Source organism: Rhinatrema bivittatum, chromosome 4 (assembly GCF_901001135.1).
Source record: "Rhinatrema bivittatum chromosome 4, aRhiBiv1.1, whole genome shotgun sequence".
In the NCBI taxonomy this organism is placed as follows: Eukaryota; Metazoa; Chordata; class Amphibia; order Gymnophiona; family Rhinatrematidae; genus Rhinatrema; species Rhinatrema bivittatum.
The window spans coordinates 99,519,379-99,535,302 of record NC_042618.1 but is presented as its reverse complement, the minus strand read 5'-3'; the positions used below and the strand labels follow the sequence as shown (position 1 = coordinate 99,535,302).

At 49.1% G+C, this 15,924-nt stretch overlaps 1 protein-coding gene across 6 annotated transcripts in view; it reads right to left on the bottom strand.

The window, feature by feature from the left end:
• The window catches only part of PLEKHG3 (pleckstrin homology and RhoGEF domain containing G3), a 192,660-nt gene that overhangs the window by 43,932 nt on the left and 132,804 nt on the right, over nt 1-15,924 (bottom strand). The window contains exon 1 of one of the 6 annotated variants that reach the window (XM_029598502.1): nt 4,723-4,867. The exons of the other annotated variants lie outside the window; for them this stretch is intronic. Coding sequence (XP_029454362.1) covers nt 4,723-4,786 — 64 coding nt within the window. The 5' untranslated portion in view covers nt 4,787-4,867. Of the gene's footprint in view, nt 1-4,722; nt 4,868-15,924 lie in introns of those variants that run through there. 6 annotated transcript variants of the gene reach the window in all.

Sequence of the window (15,924 nt, the reverse complement as noted above, 5' to 3'; positions counted from 1 at the left end):
ACAGACGCCACCTACACCTGCAGCCACAGACCCTTCCTCACCTCTGCGGCTTCCTTTTCACTCCTACCTGCACCCTCTCATTGCGGTCTCCATCTGACAAGCCTCACTGTGATCTCCTCTAGCAGCAGCTCTGCGCCATCACCGTATCAGAACCCAGAGAACGTGGCTTCACGCTCTGCAGGGCACTTTCCTCACTAACACCCACAGGCGGCCTGGACTTGCTCAGCATGGATGACCTTCCAGTCCAAACCGGACAGGAATGCAGAGCGAAAGCAGCCTAGGCAAATACACAGGCAGAGGCATCAACTGTTCAAAGCCTTGTGTGACTAAATGTCAAAGAAGCACTGGTCAGCAGTGGCAGAGCTCCCCTGATCCCCGTAAGAATGATCTTCATTCAACCAACGTACGGCTGTATCCAGATCTTATACAGTAGGGCTTGTTATGAAGCAGTGGCAGCTGGTGGAACAGGCCAAAGATGGCGCAATGCTTGTTCTCTCGTAATACACACTTGCCCTATCTAATCCCTCCGCTGTTTCCTACCTCTTTTCCTCCCATCTACCTCTCCCGTCTCCTTTTCATCTTACCATGCCCCACCCACTCTCCTCCACCTACCTTTGCCTCCTCTTCCATCTCCTAAATTGCTCCCTTTCATCTTGCCCTCTCCGAATGCCCCATACACCACCTCACCTTTCCTAAATCCCACCCGGCTACCATCACATCCCGCACCTCTGCTGGCGGCTGCTTGCACCTGATCTACCCTTGTACGACGACCTGCTTAATCCACCTGCTGCCGGCCTTTCCTCGTGATACGTTCTATGGAGCAGTCTGCACGACCAGAACGTATCTGCAGACACCCTTTGGAGTTAAGAAGGGCTTTAGAAGAAGAAAAAAATTCAAATCCCTTATGAATAATCTCACTCACAGTCGGGCGTGGAGCCTGCTGAACAGATTCAGAGCAGGCCAGGGCCCTTGCACTACCAGGCTTCCTTACAGAGCCTTTCTGTAGCTGTGCCGAGATTCGGATAGTCCTCAACAATACGTGACTTTATTTCCTTTCTAGATTTCAGGGAGGTCTAACACAACTAAACTCAGCACGCGAGGAGACTGTCTCTTGGCTCTGTGGTTTTGCATTTGCTAAATAAATATGTGCCAGCCTCAGCATCGAACATGACAGCAGATAAAGACCATCCAGCCCATCCACATCTCCTGTTCAGCCTTAGTGCCCCTTCCTCGCCCCCTGAGATCCTCTGTGCCTGTCCCATGCTCTCTTGAATTCCAATACTGTCCTCATCTCCACTGGGAGGCAAGGCCATGCCTCCACCACCCCTTTTCTGTAAAGACATTTTTCCTTATATCAGTCCCGAGTCTACCCCCTTTCCCTCTCATCCTACAGCCTCCTTTCCATTGAAAGAGGCCCACACCTCCTGTGCATTTATTTCTTGAAGGTATTTAAATCTCTCTCTCCCTTCCCGCCTTTCCTCTAGGGTATACACGTTTAGATCTTTAAGTCTACCCCTATATGCTTTATGATGAAGATCCTTGACCATTTCAGTAGCTGCTCTCTGCACCGACCGCTTGGTTCATATCCTTTTGAAGGGGCAGCCTCCAGATCTGCACACAGTACTCCAAATGAGGTCTTACCAGAGACCGAGAGGCAATATCACCCCCTCCTTTCTTGGCTATTCTACTCCCCATGCAACCAAGCAGCATTCTGGCTTTTGCTGTCACCTTATCTGCCTGTTTTGCCACCTTAAGATCAGATATGATCACCCCAGATCCCGCTGGGTTTTGTGCACAGAGCTTCATCTACATTGGCCTCCTCCTTTGGGATTTTGTACTCCTAACGATTAACCCGGCATTAAAATCTTAGCTGCCAAATTACAGACCCATTCCTCCAGCTTCACTAAATCCTTCCTGTTTTTCCCACCCTTTAGGACATCATTGGCAGAAGGCAGAAAGACGGGCTTACTTTCCCGCTGCCTCCTTTCTCTACCTCAGCAGGACCCAGGACTGGCGGCCTCAGCAAGGGGCTCAGCTCCACCCTGCCTCCTATATCTTGCCGCCAAGGCCTGGAGCCATCTCTGTCCCGCCATGTCTTCCACTGTAGCAGAGGGAGCTTGCAAATGGCTTGCTCTCCATCTTGTACTAGCAGCAGGGGGTCCCATCGGAATCCGAAATTCCTCTGCCCCTAACCCTGGGAGGCTGAAGCTAACGGCACCACAGGATCCCACTGCGGTGATACTTGCCAGCGGTCCACAGGGCAGCGCTGCCCGTGTGACTCTCACCCCCCCCCCCCCCCCCCCACACACACACACACACCGCTAATCCCTCTTCTTTCTGTCCCCCCCCCCCCTCAGATTCTACACCAGGACCCAGGGAGAGCTCATTAGCATCTTTTCCAATAAGGAGAGATGGAGTGGACTGGGACAAAAACCTGGGTTGCTCCACGAAGAGGTAGATGGTTATTTTGGGTCCTTTAACACCAGCCACCAAGGTTATTGTACCCCACCCAAAACTTTGCATGGCAAGTTATACGTTGCTTAAATAAATAAATAAATAAATAAATAAATAAATAAATAAAAGAGTCTCCCATGCTGGCTGATTTGAACAATTTCTGGAATTTGGTTCTCTCTTTTGAGTCGACAGAATCCTAGCCTGATGCTTTAGCACACAATCCATCCTTCATCCATCTTCAGCCTATTAAACTCTGCATTAAAAGAAGAGGCTCCCCCCGAATGTGCTTTCAGGATAAGTACAAGGCAGGCTGTGCAGTCAATGGCAGTGTCCCCCTCCTCCTGTATCTGGTGAAGGGGCTTCTTGGGTCTTGTAGATCCCAAACAAAGGTGCAAGGGTTCTAGCCTTAGCCGAAGGGCACTCGCCTCCAAACCCAGGCTTCGTGGATTGCACACACGGAAAATTAACTCTGTGCACTAATTCTGTGCAAGAGCTGAAATGCATTCAAATTAGAAAAAGAGAGAGAGGCGCACTGGAAAAATTTCTATTTCATTTTTCACCTCGTTTTTCTTTTTTTTTTTTTGTTTTATGCAAAATGAAAGAAAAGAAAAAACAACAAGAAAACAAAACAAAAAACTGTCCCCTCTTCTCCACCCATCCCCCTTAACTGAGAGGCCTCCTCTGGGGTAAGAACTGGGTTGGAAGAGTCAGGAGAGGTCGGAAAGAGACTTTCATTACTGCAAGTTTGCTGAGCAGGAAGGAAGCAGCGATATTAAGTCGGAGGCCCCAAAAATAAAAAAAATGGAAAAAAAAAAAACAAACAAAAAAACCTGCCCGCCAGTTGGCAGGTTCGAAAATAGACACTCAATTTTGCCGGCATCCGTTTTCCGAACCCGTGGCTGTCAGTGGGTTCAAAAACAGACGCCGGTAAAATTAAGCGTCGGTTGTCGGACCCACTGACCGCCGCCACTTCCACTAATAAGGAGGCGCTAGGGACGCGCTAGTGTCCCTAGCGCCTCCTCATTAGTGCGGGCCCTAATTTAAATACAAAATCGCGCACCCAGGAGAGGTGCCTGGGTGCGCGTCGGGAGAGCGGGCGCTCAACACGGACCAAATGATGCCTCCAGAAATGTCCTCATTTGGCGCAGCTAAACACAGGCACTTAGTGAACACAGGTGAAGGGGAGGGATTTTCAAGACCTTGGATCTAGCTGGCTAGGCCCGTTTGAAAATCTACTACTTTAAGGCACTGCTTCAGGAGCACATGTACAAATCTGACTCAGCAATTAAGGGTCTTCCATCTGACAGAGAGAAGTTTGTACAGAAGGGAAATGAAAGCAATCTTCTAGCCACCCAAAAGGCTTCAACGGCTGATGCGGAGCTCCGATCCTCACATTACCTGAAAACATTGACTTGGCAATATCAAATTCAGCATGCGACTATCACTCCTCCCTCTCAGTCGGAGTTACCACGGTTTGGCTCTCCCCCTGCTCATACGGTTTCCAGTCGCACATCAAAAGACCACACGCAGCCAGGACAGGAAGTCCAGGTGAGTCCCATAGATCGCCCGAGCCCTGAATGCACTCTACAGGCTCGCTGCCCCTCAAAAAGCAGCAGAAAACGTTCAATCAGACTCAGGAGCTTAATTTCAGGGTTGCCCGAAGGCTAGCACAGGGGTAACAGGGACCCAGCTGGGAAAGCTCTTATTGATTTTTTTTGTGTCCACGCGCGAAGAATGCTAAACCTAAACCTGGCTCTTAGCTCTCAGGAGCTCTGATATGGGGCATTTTACGTAAGAGACAGCAGCTAAAACCGCCTACTGAAACCAAATCAGTTTCCCATGTGCACACAGCACATACCTCTGCTCTGAGAGCTTCTACCTGCTGGCTAAGAAGAGGGAACTGCAGAAACATCGCCTATCACCACCTCCTAGTCCACATTTTCCCTCCAAGGTCGCACTGGAGCTTTTAACGTGAGAGAGACAATCTCCCAACTGGGCCCCCAAGAGCATTACAGGACCACGAGCGGAGGGGCAAGTCGGCTCCACATAAATTTCCTTTTTGCTTCTCCATCCCCGACATCAGGTGGGAGAGGGACAAAGTCACCGAGCTCTTCCTACCGAGTCCCTGGACGAGCAAACCTTTGTGCAGACAGCAGGCCCCCCTTCGAGAAAATGCCGCATGGCTTTCCCCCCCCCCAATGCATCAAGCCCTGCCTCCCATTGTATTTATTTATTTGACACCTGCTGCAGCAGCCCCGGCTTCCTTACCAAAGAGCTTGGAGATGCGCCTGTTCAGTCCCTCAAAGCGACCCTTCTCCTCCAGGGGGAACATCTTTCCCTGTCCCAGTCTGCACTGGCGGCGGCTCCCAGAGCAGGCACAGGGAGCCTCTCCCCTGTCTGACTCACTCCTCTCAGCCTGCAGCAGCCCGTTCCCCTTTCGCGGAAACTCCCAGCTCTCGACAAGCGGAGGAGAAGGTGTGGAGAGCAGCAGTGTCGTCAGCAGCCTTACCTGCATACTCTCAGTCACCCCCCCCCCCCCTTCCCTGCTTACAGGAAACTGGATGTCGAGATGCGGCCCAGCCCCACCCACTGAAAGCACAACACCACCAGGAGAGAAGCGCTCTCAAAGGAAACGTTCAAAGAGAGAAACCCCTGGCCAACGTCAATACCCGCCAACAACACAACGGTTACAATTAGCCAAGAGGGCCGTTCAAGCAGGCTTCCTACCTGGGAGTGAAGTCCGGGGTCCATCACGAACCAAAATCTGTACCAACAGAGACGCTGCACCCCGTGTCAGAACAGAAACATGGAAGGGCAACAAGGAGGAGCTAAACTGCTACAGATCCCCCCGCACAGTGGCAATTTTCTTAAAAAAAAAAAAATCAAAAAAGTACTGCGCCGGGGCTAGCGACAGCCTTCACCTTCCGTTCCAGCAGCAACGGGGAAAAGCAAGCGAGCAACCAACGAGGGCCCCGACGTTGACGGCTTGGGAAACTGAAAAGTATGGGGGTGACTTGTAGGCGCGGCAGAGACTGCCATAAGCCTGCTGGGCAGAGCGGATGGACCGTTGGTCCTTTTCTGCCGTCACCTCTGTGTTTCTACATGAGTTCAAAAGGCTCCAGGGTCAGCGCGAAAAGGCTCCAGGTTGCTGACCTGGCAGAAAATCACCACTCATGACACACTTGGGGTCGGATTTTTAAACCTGCGCGCACAAATGTACGCCCGGTTTTATAACATGCGCGCGCAGAGCCCTCGGGGAGACCAGCTGGCTTTCCCCGTTCCCCTCCCCCCAGCCCAAACCCCCCCCCCCCCCCCCGTACCTTTGTTTCACAAGTTACGCCTGCGCGATCCCACGGCCCAGCGGCCTTGCAGAGGCCTCTGGCCACGCCCCTGCCCATTTTTTCAAGCCCTGGGACTTACACGCGTCCCGGGGCTTTACGCGCGCTGCCGGGCCTTTTGAAAATAGGCCCGGTGCGCATAACCCCACTTACGCGCATAGGCTTTTAAAATCTGCCCCCTTGGACACGCACACATAGAAAGCAGACTGACCTTTTACCAAACAGAGAGGAAAGAAATAGAAATGAACTGGAAACCTCAGGAAGCCAGGTCCTGCATGCAGACAACACCGGAGAAAGAGAAGCTAATAACAGCAAAATATGTTGCATCGCGCCAGAAACCCAATCTGACCCAAGACAACACAGACCAGCGCCAGGACGTGGAACTGCCATTGGGTTTTCTCCACCATACTTTGTAATTCTTTCCTTTTACTACTTCTTGCATTTCTTTGCCAGCACATGAACAAACTGTAGTGTTGGTTTACTAAAGTCAGAGAGAAAGAGAGAGATAACAGTTGCAGTACACTGAGTGGAAGCTTTTTGTGATGCACTTCAGTAAGGGCCACAGCGGCCCTAGCCTGACCAGAGTCTGGCCCACCCGCAGAACTGCTGCGGGAGATCTAGGGCCGGGTGGAGCGGGCTGCAGCTGCTCAGTGGCAGGAAGAGGAGAGCAGCGGTGCAGCCGCGATCTCCACCTCTGGGCCCGGCCGCACAGCCGCGTGGTTCAAAGCAGCAGTCGGGCCCAGCCAGCAGAAGAGGACATGGCCTGAGGCACCTCTGCTCTCCTCACCCCCATCGTGGATCACCCATGGAAAGGGGGATGGGGATGTAGGGCAGAGCGGGGAGGGGAGAAAGACTGGTGGGAGGCAGGGAAACGAGGAAGGTGATGTTGAAGGGAAACTGTGGGTGTGTGGGGGGGTGGCAGGAATGACTTGTTGGCTTGGCGCGCCCCCCCCCCCCCAAAAAAAAAATGGTGTTCCGCTGCCACTGGTAAACTTTTCCATATATAAAAAAGCATGCTGACCACAAAACAAGACTGCAGGCAAAGACCTCAACCCCCAATGCCCATCCCCTCACCTACAGATAGACACCAACACCAACACCGATTCCCAATATCCATCCCCCACTGCAAGCAGATATTCCCACCATGAGATTAATAGTGGGAGGTGGAAGCATCTTGCACCCGTCTTCTCCCCCCCCCCCCATCATGCATTACAAGCAAACATCTATCTCCACCCCCCACCCCCCCACACCATCCACCCCCCCCCCCTTACTGCAGGCCATCCTTCCACCTCTCATAAAAAGCACAGGCTTTCATCCAGTCCCAACTCTATCCCTGACTGCCTCCAGTGTCCACCCCCGCCAGCTCTCCACCCCCCCTCACCATCCAGCTGCCCATTCCTCAGAGACAGACACATCCGTCTTTCACTCGCTGCTGGAAGATCTCCCACCTCACCCCACGCCCGGTCGGTGGCTCCTCCGGCCTGACTGCCTGCTGTGACCCACCATCTTCAAGTTTCAGGCTCCAAAACCCAAATACAGTAGGATTCACCCAGCGGCATCTGGGCGACGTAAGAGTGACACGTTGGGCATGGTTACACAGTCTCAGGGACGGTCTCACAGGCCAGGCATTTGGGGGTTAGCCTCTCCCAGTCCACTTATGTCACAGGTGCCTTTTCACCCACACAGGAGGCCGCAACCACCGCCCACGGAGTCTGGCAGTGAAATTCCAGCCAGCACGGGGTGGAACCAGCCCGCGTTTCCTGCCACAGAGGAAGGACTGGAACGGATGATTTCTCCCTGCAGTGGTTGCTCTGGCTGCGAAACGCCAGGACCTGGCAGCTTAACAGCTGCTCGTCCTGGGGACAAAATGAGGGGCTGGGAGAGCGAGGGCCTCCCCTCCGGCGAAGGACAAACGACTGGAACTGCTCTCGCTCCACACTAAAGGAGGGGCCAGAGCACAGCCCGACAGCAAGCACTATCATTATAGGAAGGACCACACGTCGGGATTTGAAGGAAAAAAAACAAAACCAAAACAACAACAGTGGTTAATCAGATGTTTGGGGAGTCCTGTGTGTTTGCGTCATCTGCGCGTATACACCCACATTTTTTTCCTAAGAATATGTTAAAAAGAATTCATAAAGTGAGGCAAAAAGATTTTATATTCCACACAAGACAATGACATTTCTTCTAAACTATACAGCAGCCCTGGATTAACCATTAAGCAAAATAAGCACGTGCTTAGGGTATGAAGGGAAGGGGCGCCACAGAACGTTGAAAGTGTGCATTTTTTCCATTGCCCCCTAATTATAAGTAAATAATCTGCTTAGGTTGCTTACTGCTATTTAGTGTTAAATAATAAAATGTAAAAAGTTGATATTTAGCATAGTTTGGCCTGGAAGAAGCACTTATTGAGTCTTAATGTCTCGTCAGTTAAGCAATGGAAGGGGCGCAGGGCTTAGGGCATTACTTAGCCTTAATCCGGCCCCGACACCCATACGCGAGCCCTTAAACCACAGGCAGCCACCTCATGCCTCCAGTGCTGGGTTAGAGGGTGGGGAACGCGATGCAGCTCCAAGCACAGCGTACAGAGGGTTACACGGGACCAAAAAGGTTATGTAATTTTTGTGTCACGGACATTGGGGTATTTTTGGATTCTCAAGGCTGCGCCAGACGTGCTCTTTCAGAGCACTGCTACCATGAGGCGTTACCTGCAGACAGAAAGCAGAGATGTGTGAGAAGCGCAAGCACCAACAGGCTGCAGGAGACACATCCGAAGGCAAGCAAGGAAATGGAAATGGACCAAGGACTGTAACGGAAGAATACAATCCCCAAAACTGCCAACACGGAGATCAAAACCCACACTGCGAGTAAACAAGCCTGCGGCTCCCATTGCTTCCAGCAGAAAGGACAGTGTAAAGTCCAACCGTCGGTCTCAAATGAAAAAATAGATACTGCATGCACATGAAAACAATGACGTTTCGGTCCAAGTAAAGGCACCCTGCTGATAGGGGTGAAAGGTCATGTTCTCTCATGTGGGTATAATACATGTTTTGTTTCAATGCTAAACCACAAGAGCCGCTGCTAGAAGCTGGAGATGTCCGCACCCTCCGTGGGTGTCGAAGCACATGGCACAGACAAAAGCCCTCAGCCACACAGGGCTCGGCTAATAACAGGGTATACCAGAAACCCTACAGTGCCTCCACACACTGAGAGAGGAGATGCACGACGGACTGCACAGGAGTCACGTCAGAAAGGGCGGCCACAGAGCTGCAAACTACGCCGAGGCCCTCAACGAGCGTATTTTCCACAAACTGACAAAGGGGAAAGCAGTGGCCGCACAGAACACATGTGAACAGAGAGTCCTCTGCACCTATTTAATTCAAGCAGCGCGGAGTTGAAAATCACTGCACCCACGTTACATCAAGGCCTCTTTAATGCAGCTAAGCGACTATGGGAGCCCCGAGTACTTGGAGCCGCACGTGCCGGGGGTGGGGGTGGGTGACTTCAGCCATTATTATTCTCTAGCGTCCGTCCTCTCACAGTTTGGCTTGCCGGCGCAGCGTACACACACATTTTTCGTCAAAAGTCTGCGGACTGCGATACCTATAACTGGACCAAGTAATAATACACGAGCTTCCGAAACCGCATGACCCTTTCTTCAGATGTCGTCCGATGTGAGCTGCAGCGCTCACGTATCGTGCTCTGGGGAACCGCGGTGGCACAAGGAAGAGGGGATCGCGAACCACGAAGCTGCTAGAACCCCGCACGACAGTGGCCGGATACATTTTCGCCTACCATCTTGCTGCTGCCGTGCCTTCCTGAGGGTGGCCTACCCCATCCACACTGTCACAGCTACGATTTTACTGTTAATTGCAATGCTGTGTAATTTTTTTTTTTTTTTAATTCCTTTTAAACTGTGTTTAGGAGCGATGTGTATTGTGTTTTACAAAAAGGGGAGGAGGGGAAGACCAGAAGGGAGAAAAGGGCAATGTTTTGTTTTCCCCTCTTCGATGTTTTTTTAGGATTGTCCTTTCATGTTTACTTTTGTGCATCGCTCTGGGCATGTTATGTGGAGAGGCAGTTTATATGCCGAAAGGAATAAATACATTCAGTGCTCACAAACCAAATGGCAAACATGTCATGTTGCCTGTTATTTATATTCCACCTTTCAGGCGCTTCAAAGCATGGAAAGGAAGCCGCCAGTTAACGGAGGAGATATTCACCCCGTCCCGCCAGGTGGCCCTGGTACCTAATTTTGAAAGGGAAAATTTGCGCGAGCTTTCCCTTGGAAAACTGCCACAGGTAAAAAGCATCCACTGACTTTCTGCGCTTGTATTTTGTGAGAGACAAATTACTACAGAACTGAAAATACAATCCACGTGGGTTAACTTTCCACTCCTGCCCTCCCCCTCAATCCTGCCTGCACGATGGAAACCCGCGGGGTCCTTTGAGCAAGGGAGGGTATTTTTCATACAACCAGTGTCCCCCCCCTGGGTAAATGGCTTTAAAACCTGTCTTCAAACCAACTAAAGGAGGGTGGAGTGGGACAGGGGACCTGTTTGAAGCATGTACTAGATGATGCACACAGGCCTTTCTATTTTTAAGTGCTACTTTTTCTTGCAAGCCACCGTCCACTTCTCTTTCTCGGCATGCGACTGCGGAGTCACAGGATGGCTAATCGGTGCTCAGCCTCTGAGCCCCAGTGTCCCACCAGGCAGCTCCCACTCACACACGCCCAATCCCAGGCCTGCCAGAGTTGCTTGCTGACTACCTTCCTACAGGGAGATGCCAGGTTGGACAGAAGTCGTTTGACAAAGTCCTTCATGAGATAACAAAAAAAGTCATGGGATAGGAGGCGATGTCCTTTCATGGATTGCACACTGGTTAAAAGACAGGAAATAGAGAGTAGGATTAAATAGTTTTCTCAGTGGGAAAAGGTACTCAATAGTGCCTCTGGGATCTGTGCAATAGTGCTTTTCAATATATTTATAAATGATCTGGAAAGGGATATAACAAGTGAAGTGATCAAATTTGCAGATGACACAAAATTATCCAGAGTAGTTAAATCACAAGAGGATTGTGATAAATTGCAAGAGGACCTTGCGAGACTGGAAGATTGGGCATCCAAATGGCAGATGAAATTTAATGTGGACAAATGCAAGGTGATGCGTATAGGGAAAAATACCCTTGCTGTAGTTACACGATGTTACCAACCAGAAAAAAAGATGTAGGCATCATAGTAGATAATACATTGAAATCGTCGGCTCAGTGTGCTGCAGCAGTCTTAAAAGGAAACAGAATGTTAGGAATTATTAGAAAGGGAATGGTGAATAAAACGGAAAATGTCATAATGCCTCTGTATCGCTCCATGGTGAGACCACACCTTGAATACTGTGTACAATTCTGGTCGCCGCATCTCAAAAAAGATATAGTTGCGATGGAGAAGGTACAGAGAAGGGCTACCAAAATGATAAGGGGAATGGAACATCTCACCTATGAGGAAAGACTAAAAGAGGTTAGGGCTATTCAGCTTGGAGAAGAGACGGCTGAGGGGGGATATGATAGAGGTGTTTAAAATCATGAGAGGTCTAGAACGGGTAGATGTGAATCGGTTATTTACTCTTTCAGGTAACAGAAGGACTGGGGGCACTTCATGAGTTAGCAAGTAGCACATTTAAAACAAATCAGAGAAAATTCTCTCTCAATGCACATTTAAGCTCTGGAACTTGTTGCCAGAGGATGTGGTTAGGGCAGTTAGTGTAGCTGGGTTTAAAAAAGGTTTGGATAAGTTCCTGGAGAAGTCCATAAACTGCTATTAATCAAGTTGACTTAGGGAATAGGCACTATTACTGGCATTATTGGATGGCATCTATTTAATGTTTGGGTACTTGCCAGGTGATTGTAACATGGATTGGCCTCTGCTGAAAACAGGATGCTGGGCTTGATGGACCCAGTATGGCAACTTCTTATGTTCTCCTGAAACATGGGTGCCTGCAGTAAAAGTTCAAAGGAAAAACACCAGGACCACATGTACCACAATGCATTGCTACGTGAAAAAAACAAAACAAAAACACAAGTATTGTGCCCATTTCTGGAAGCCATACCTCCAGGAGGATATAGATAAGAGCAGAGGCAGTTCAGAAAATGACTTCCAAAATGGTGCTAAGTCTGCCCCCAAAGCTGCCGTAATTAACAAGAGAAGGCGGAGACAGACCTGCTGGACCTAAGGCAATGCACCACAAAGTAAACTGAGCAGGCAAGATGGTCCCTTATCTGCTGTGATAGTCCATGTTCCTATGAAAGAATCAGGAGTTTCACTACAGAAACTGAGTCACTTGCAGCTATCTTGTGCCTGAAATATAAAATTAGCTTTTTATGGAAAAAAAAAAAAAAGACTGTTTTTAGCTTTGTTCTTCTATTTCACAACAAATGGGGAAGTCTAAAAAAGGAAGTGCTTTACAGCAAAAGAAACGTACTAGAGTTAAATAGTTGAAGGCAGTACAAACTCCTGGCTAATAATGGATCAGGGAAAAAAAAAAAAGAAGACTGAATTCTGGGTTGTTTTGACCTATTCTACTGCTGTATCTTTGGGAAATGTTTCCTTTCCATGTTATGAATGGAAGGAAATAGCAAGTCGTTCTTGTGATTCAGCCTGTGCAGGGGAATCTGACCGGCAGGGTTAACTGAAGCAAAGCTGTGACGGGGACAGAGAGTTAAACAGCTTGTCAAACCAGTTCCCAGGTAAGCTATTACATTAGTCCAATAAAAAGGTATCACCTGTAACTCATCTGTTGACCTTTACTTCCAGGTAATAAAGTAAATCCAGCAAGGAGTGAGACTGCCATCAGCCTCCTGAAAGCCAAGATCACCCAGAGCTTGCAGAAGTCGTGTGCCCAGGTGCAATAGATCACTTACAGGAGGAGAGACAGAAGGAGAAAGAAAGAGTGCTGTAACTGGAGTATTTTAGAAACTACATGGAGTCAAGTTTAAAAGATTTTCTTGGTAGGGCATGCAGGCACCAAAACGAATGACCCTGAGCAGGAGTTAAGAAACCTGAGCTGAGATTCGTTCCAAATCCAGTCCTCCAGAGCTCCCAACTGACTCAGCTTGAGGGTCATTTCTAGGCTTTGAGATCACATTCCTATGCAGTTTGGGTCTTGCTTTTTCCATTGATGTTAAGTAGAGACCCGATTTTATCACAAGAACATTTTTATCAAGGACATTACCAGCATCTGCCGATGTAATTTATTTAAAGATTTCTATATACCGACATACACTTTTAGAGTATCACATCGGTTTACATGAAACATGAACTTGGCTTAGTAACCCTTTACAGGGAACTATTCGTATATACGAGTAACTTGAAATTTTAAACTTATAAATGTGACTGCAATGAGAAATTACTGGCCACTGCCACAGACTGGGGCTGTGGAGGGAAGATCAGGCGCCTGTATTGGAAAATTGGGGCCTGGTGGGGAGGGAAGAGGCCTCAGCGGCAACAGATCAGGGCACGGGAAAGAGGAAGGAGGTCAGGGAGGCGCTGTACAGATAAGTCACAAAAAGTAACACAGACACATGCAAAAAGTGCCCTTTTCTTTTGATGAAACTGCTGAAGAGAAACACAGTAAAACCAGGTCTCCACATGAGCAGTGAAGTTACCAAGAGGCTTTAGGAGGCGGTTTTAGAAGGGCAGGGGTGGCCAAGTCTCCTTCCAGAAACTGGGTCAGTGGACAGCCGTGATCCTCTGCCTCATATGCCACACACGTGATGGTGCAGATGAGCTTTAAAGGAGGCTGTTTTAGGCAGCCTAAGCTTTAAATAGTTAGCATACCTCTGGCCCTTTGCCAACCCTAATCTTCCAGTCTCATACACTGTACAGAAGACACGGGTCCTTTAAAAGTAGAGACTGCTCCTCTAAAGCTTCTTTATTTTCTGAACAAGCAGACAAGACGAGGAGGAGTTTCCACAGGAATCCCAACCCCGGTGCTCAGTGCTGCAAGCCCAGGCCTATCCGCAACTGGTGGAGCCCAGGTTTCCCTGGTGCAAAAAAACAGGAGGAGAACAGCTCTCGGAGGTGACCCAAGAAAAGAGCTCTTGTTAATCCCACTCCCTCCAGTGTCCACTGCTCATTGACAGCTGGGGAAAAAGACGAGCAGGGGCAAATGGGAGAAGTGCTCCAGAACATCAGCCACCACCCAATCTCCAGAATTACGAGTTGCAGGAAAATTCTGCCCTGTGTGCGCTCTACAACATTTTAACAGGACCCGCAGCAGGCAGTAACACACACCTTCTAACAATTACAAATTCTGCTCTTAAAGCACTGCTTTGAAACGTGCTTAAAACCGCTTCCCTACAATTCCCCTGGATTCCTGTAGATAAGCCACGCTTCACAGCAGTGCCCCCCAAACACCAACATGAACCTGAACTGGATAGGTTCATGTAGTAGGCGTGATGTCCTATCACCCTAGCTATCGTGGACTAAATAAATACATCTTTCAACAATTGCTAATTAGTCTGAAAGAGTGGTAACTCTACCCAGCACCTGTATTCTTCAAGCAAAAACTAAAGCTGATGCTTAAAGCAGGGAAATGGTGGCTCGTGATTCAGCAAAATGGCATGGGCACAGCATTGAGGTAGAGATGCAATGGGGCAGCAACAGTGGGGTCTAGACTTCAGAGGCAGGCGTAGCAGGGGAGCCGCAACGGCATTCGAATCCGGAGCATGGGAGTGGGAGCAGCTGCAAGTGGTCCAGGCATGCGGGACACAGGGCGCAGAATGAGCGGCAGCAAAGGGTTGGCAGGAAGACGAGGCCAGATGTCAGGCTGCATGCAGAGGTCATCATGAGGGCCAGAGCAGCATCGGTCAGGGTCAGCTGGGCATTAAGTATTACGAGAGTTGCAGTGGGGGTCTGGCAGGAGGAGGAACACCGCAAAAGGTGGCACTGGAGCAACAAAGGCAGTTGGGGGGGAGGGGAGTAGCGATATTGACATGGGCTGGCAGTTTGGCAAGCCGGGCTAGAATAGCGGCACTCAATTGAAAGAGCTGCAGCACCATGGTTCTGGCCAGCACCAAGGCGGTGGCAGATTCTCAAGGGTGCGAGCACAATGCTAGGAGCTGCTGCGAGGAAAGTGACATTTCAAAGAGGTGGGACGGTCATACAGCAGCATGCTCCCAGACAATCTATGAAGTGAGACAAGAAGCACCCATATACTTGCTTGCTGCAGGTTATTTATTTTAAAATATTTATATGCCGCATCATGCTGCATCCTTAGTGGCTCATACAAAACATACACAACGCGTCCTTAGCATCGGGTTGTTTTATGGAATGATTTACCAGTGGAGTTAAGGGAGCTCACTGATTTCAAACTGTTTCGTAAAACTGTTAAGGAAATTTTATTCATCGAGGTTTTTACGTACTTTTTATTGTTGATTGTTGTTTGTTTTATAATAATGCTGAATGTGTTTTTTTTGTAATCCGCTTAGTAAGGAATTGCCACTTTAGGCGGAATAAAAGTGTTTTAAATAAATAAATAGCGGCTCACATAAAAAAACATACACAATGCTTATAAAACAAAGGACCATAACCAAGAAAGTAAAGGCAGATTCGCAAACCAGTGACGCAGGAAAACATGAAATCAAAACCTTAAAATACCTCCTTCAGCAAATGTATTCGACAGCGACCATCCACAGCGTAGATCTGTGTGGCCTACTAGTGGAGTTGCAATTTCAGCAAATGGAACTACAGTCGTCAGCTTTCCAAAGGAAAAGGAGAACAAGCAGCAGAAGATAGCAAAGAGAATGAATCATCAAAGACCAGGCTGACAACAAAGAGAAGGCTGCAGGAGTGAATCTGGGACCAACATGATTATGGACAGGGGTCTCTGAGGCAAAGCGGGTAAATCCACAAAAAGGAAACTAAGAAGAGTGCAATAACGACTCTCTCTTACTAAATGGAAAAGAGGGAAAAATCTAACCACCAGGGAGATGATTAGGTTTAGAGTTGGTGACCAAGAGGCTCAGCAGAGATTTGGGCATGAAGGAAGCGGTGAAAAATCAGAGTGGATGGGTGGCAGAGAGAGGGACAGAAAAACATGTTGCTCACATTAGAAAGGATATTCCAGGTTGATAGCAG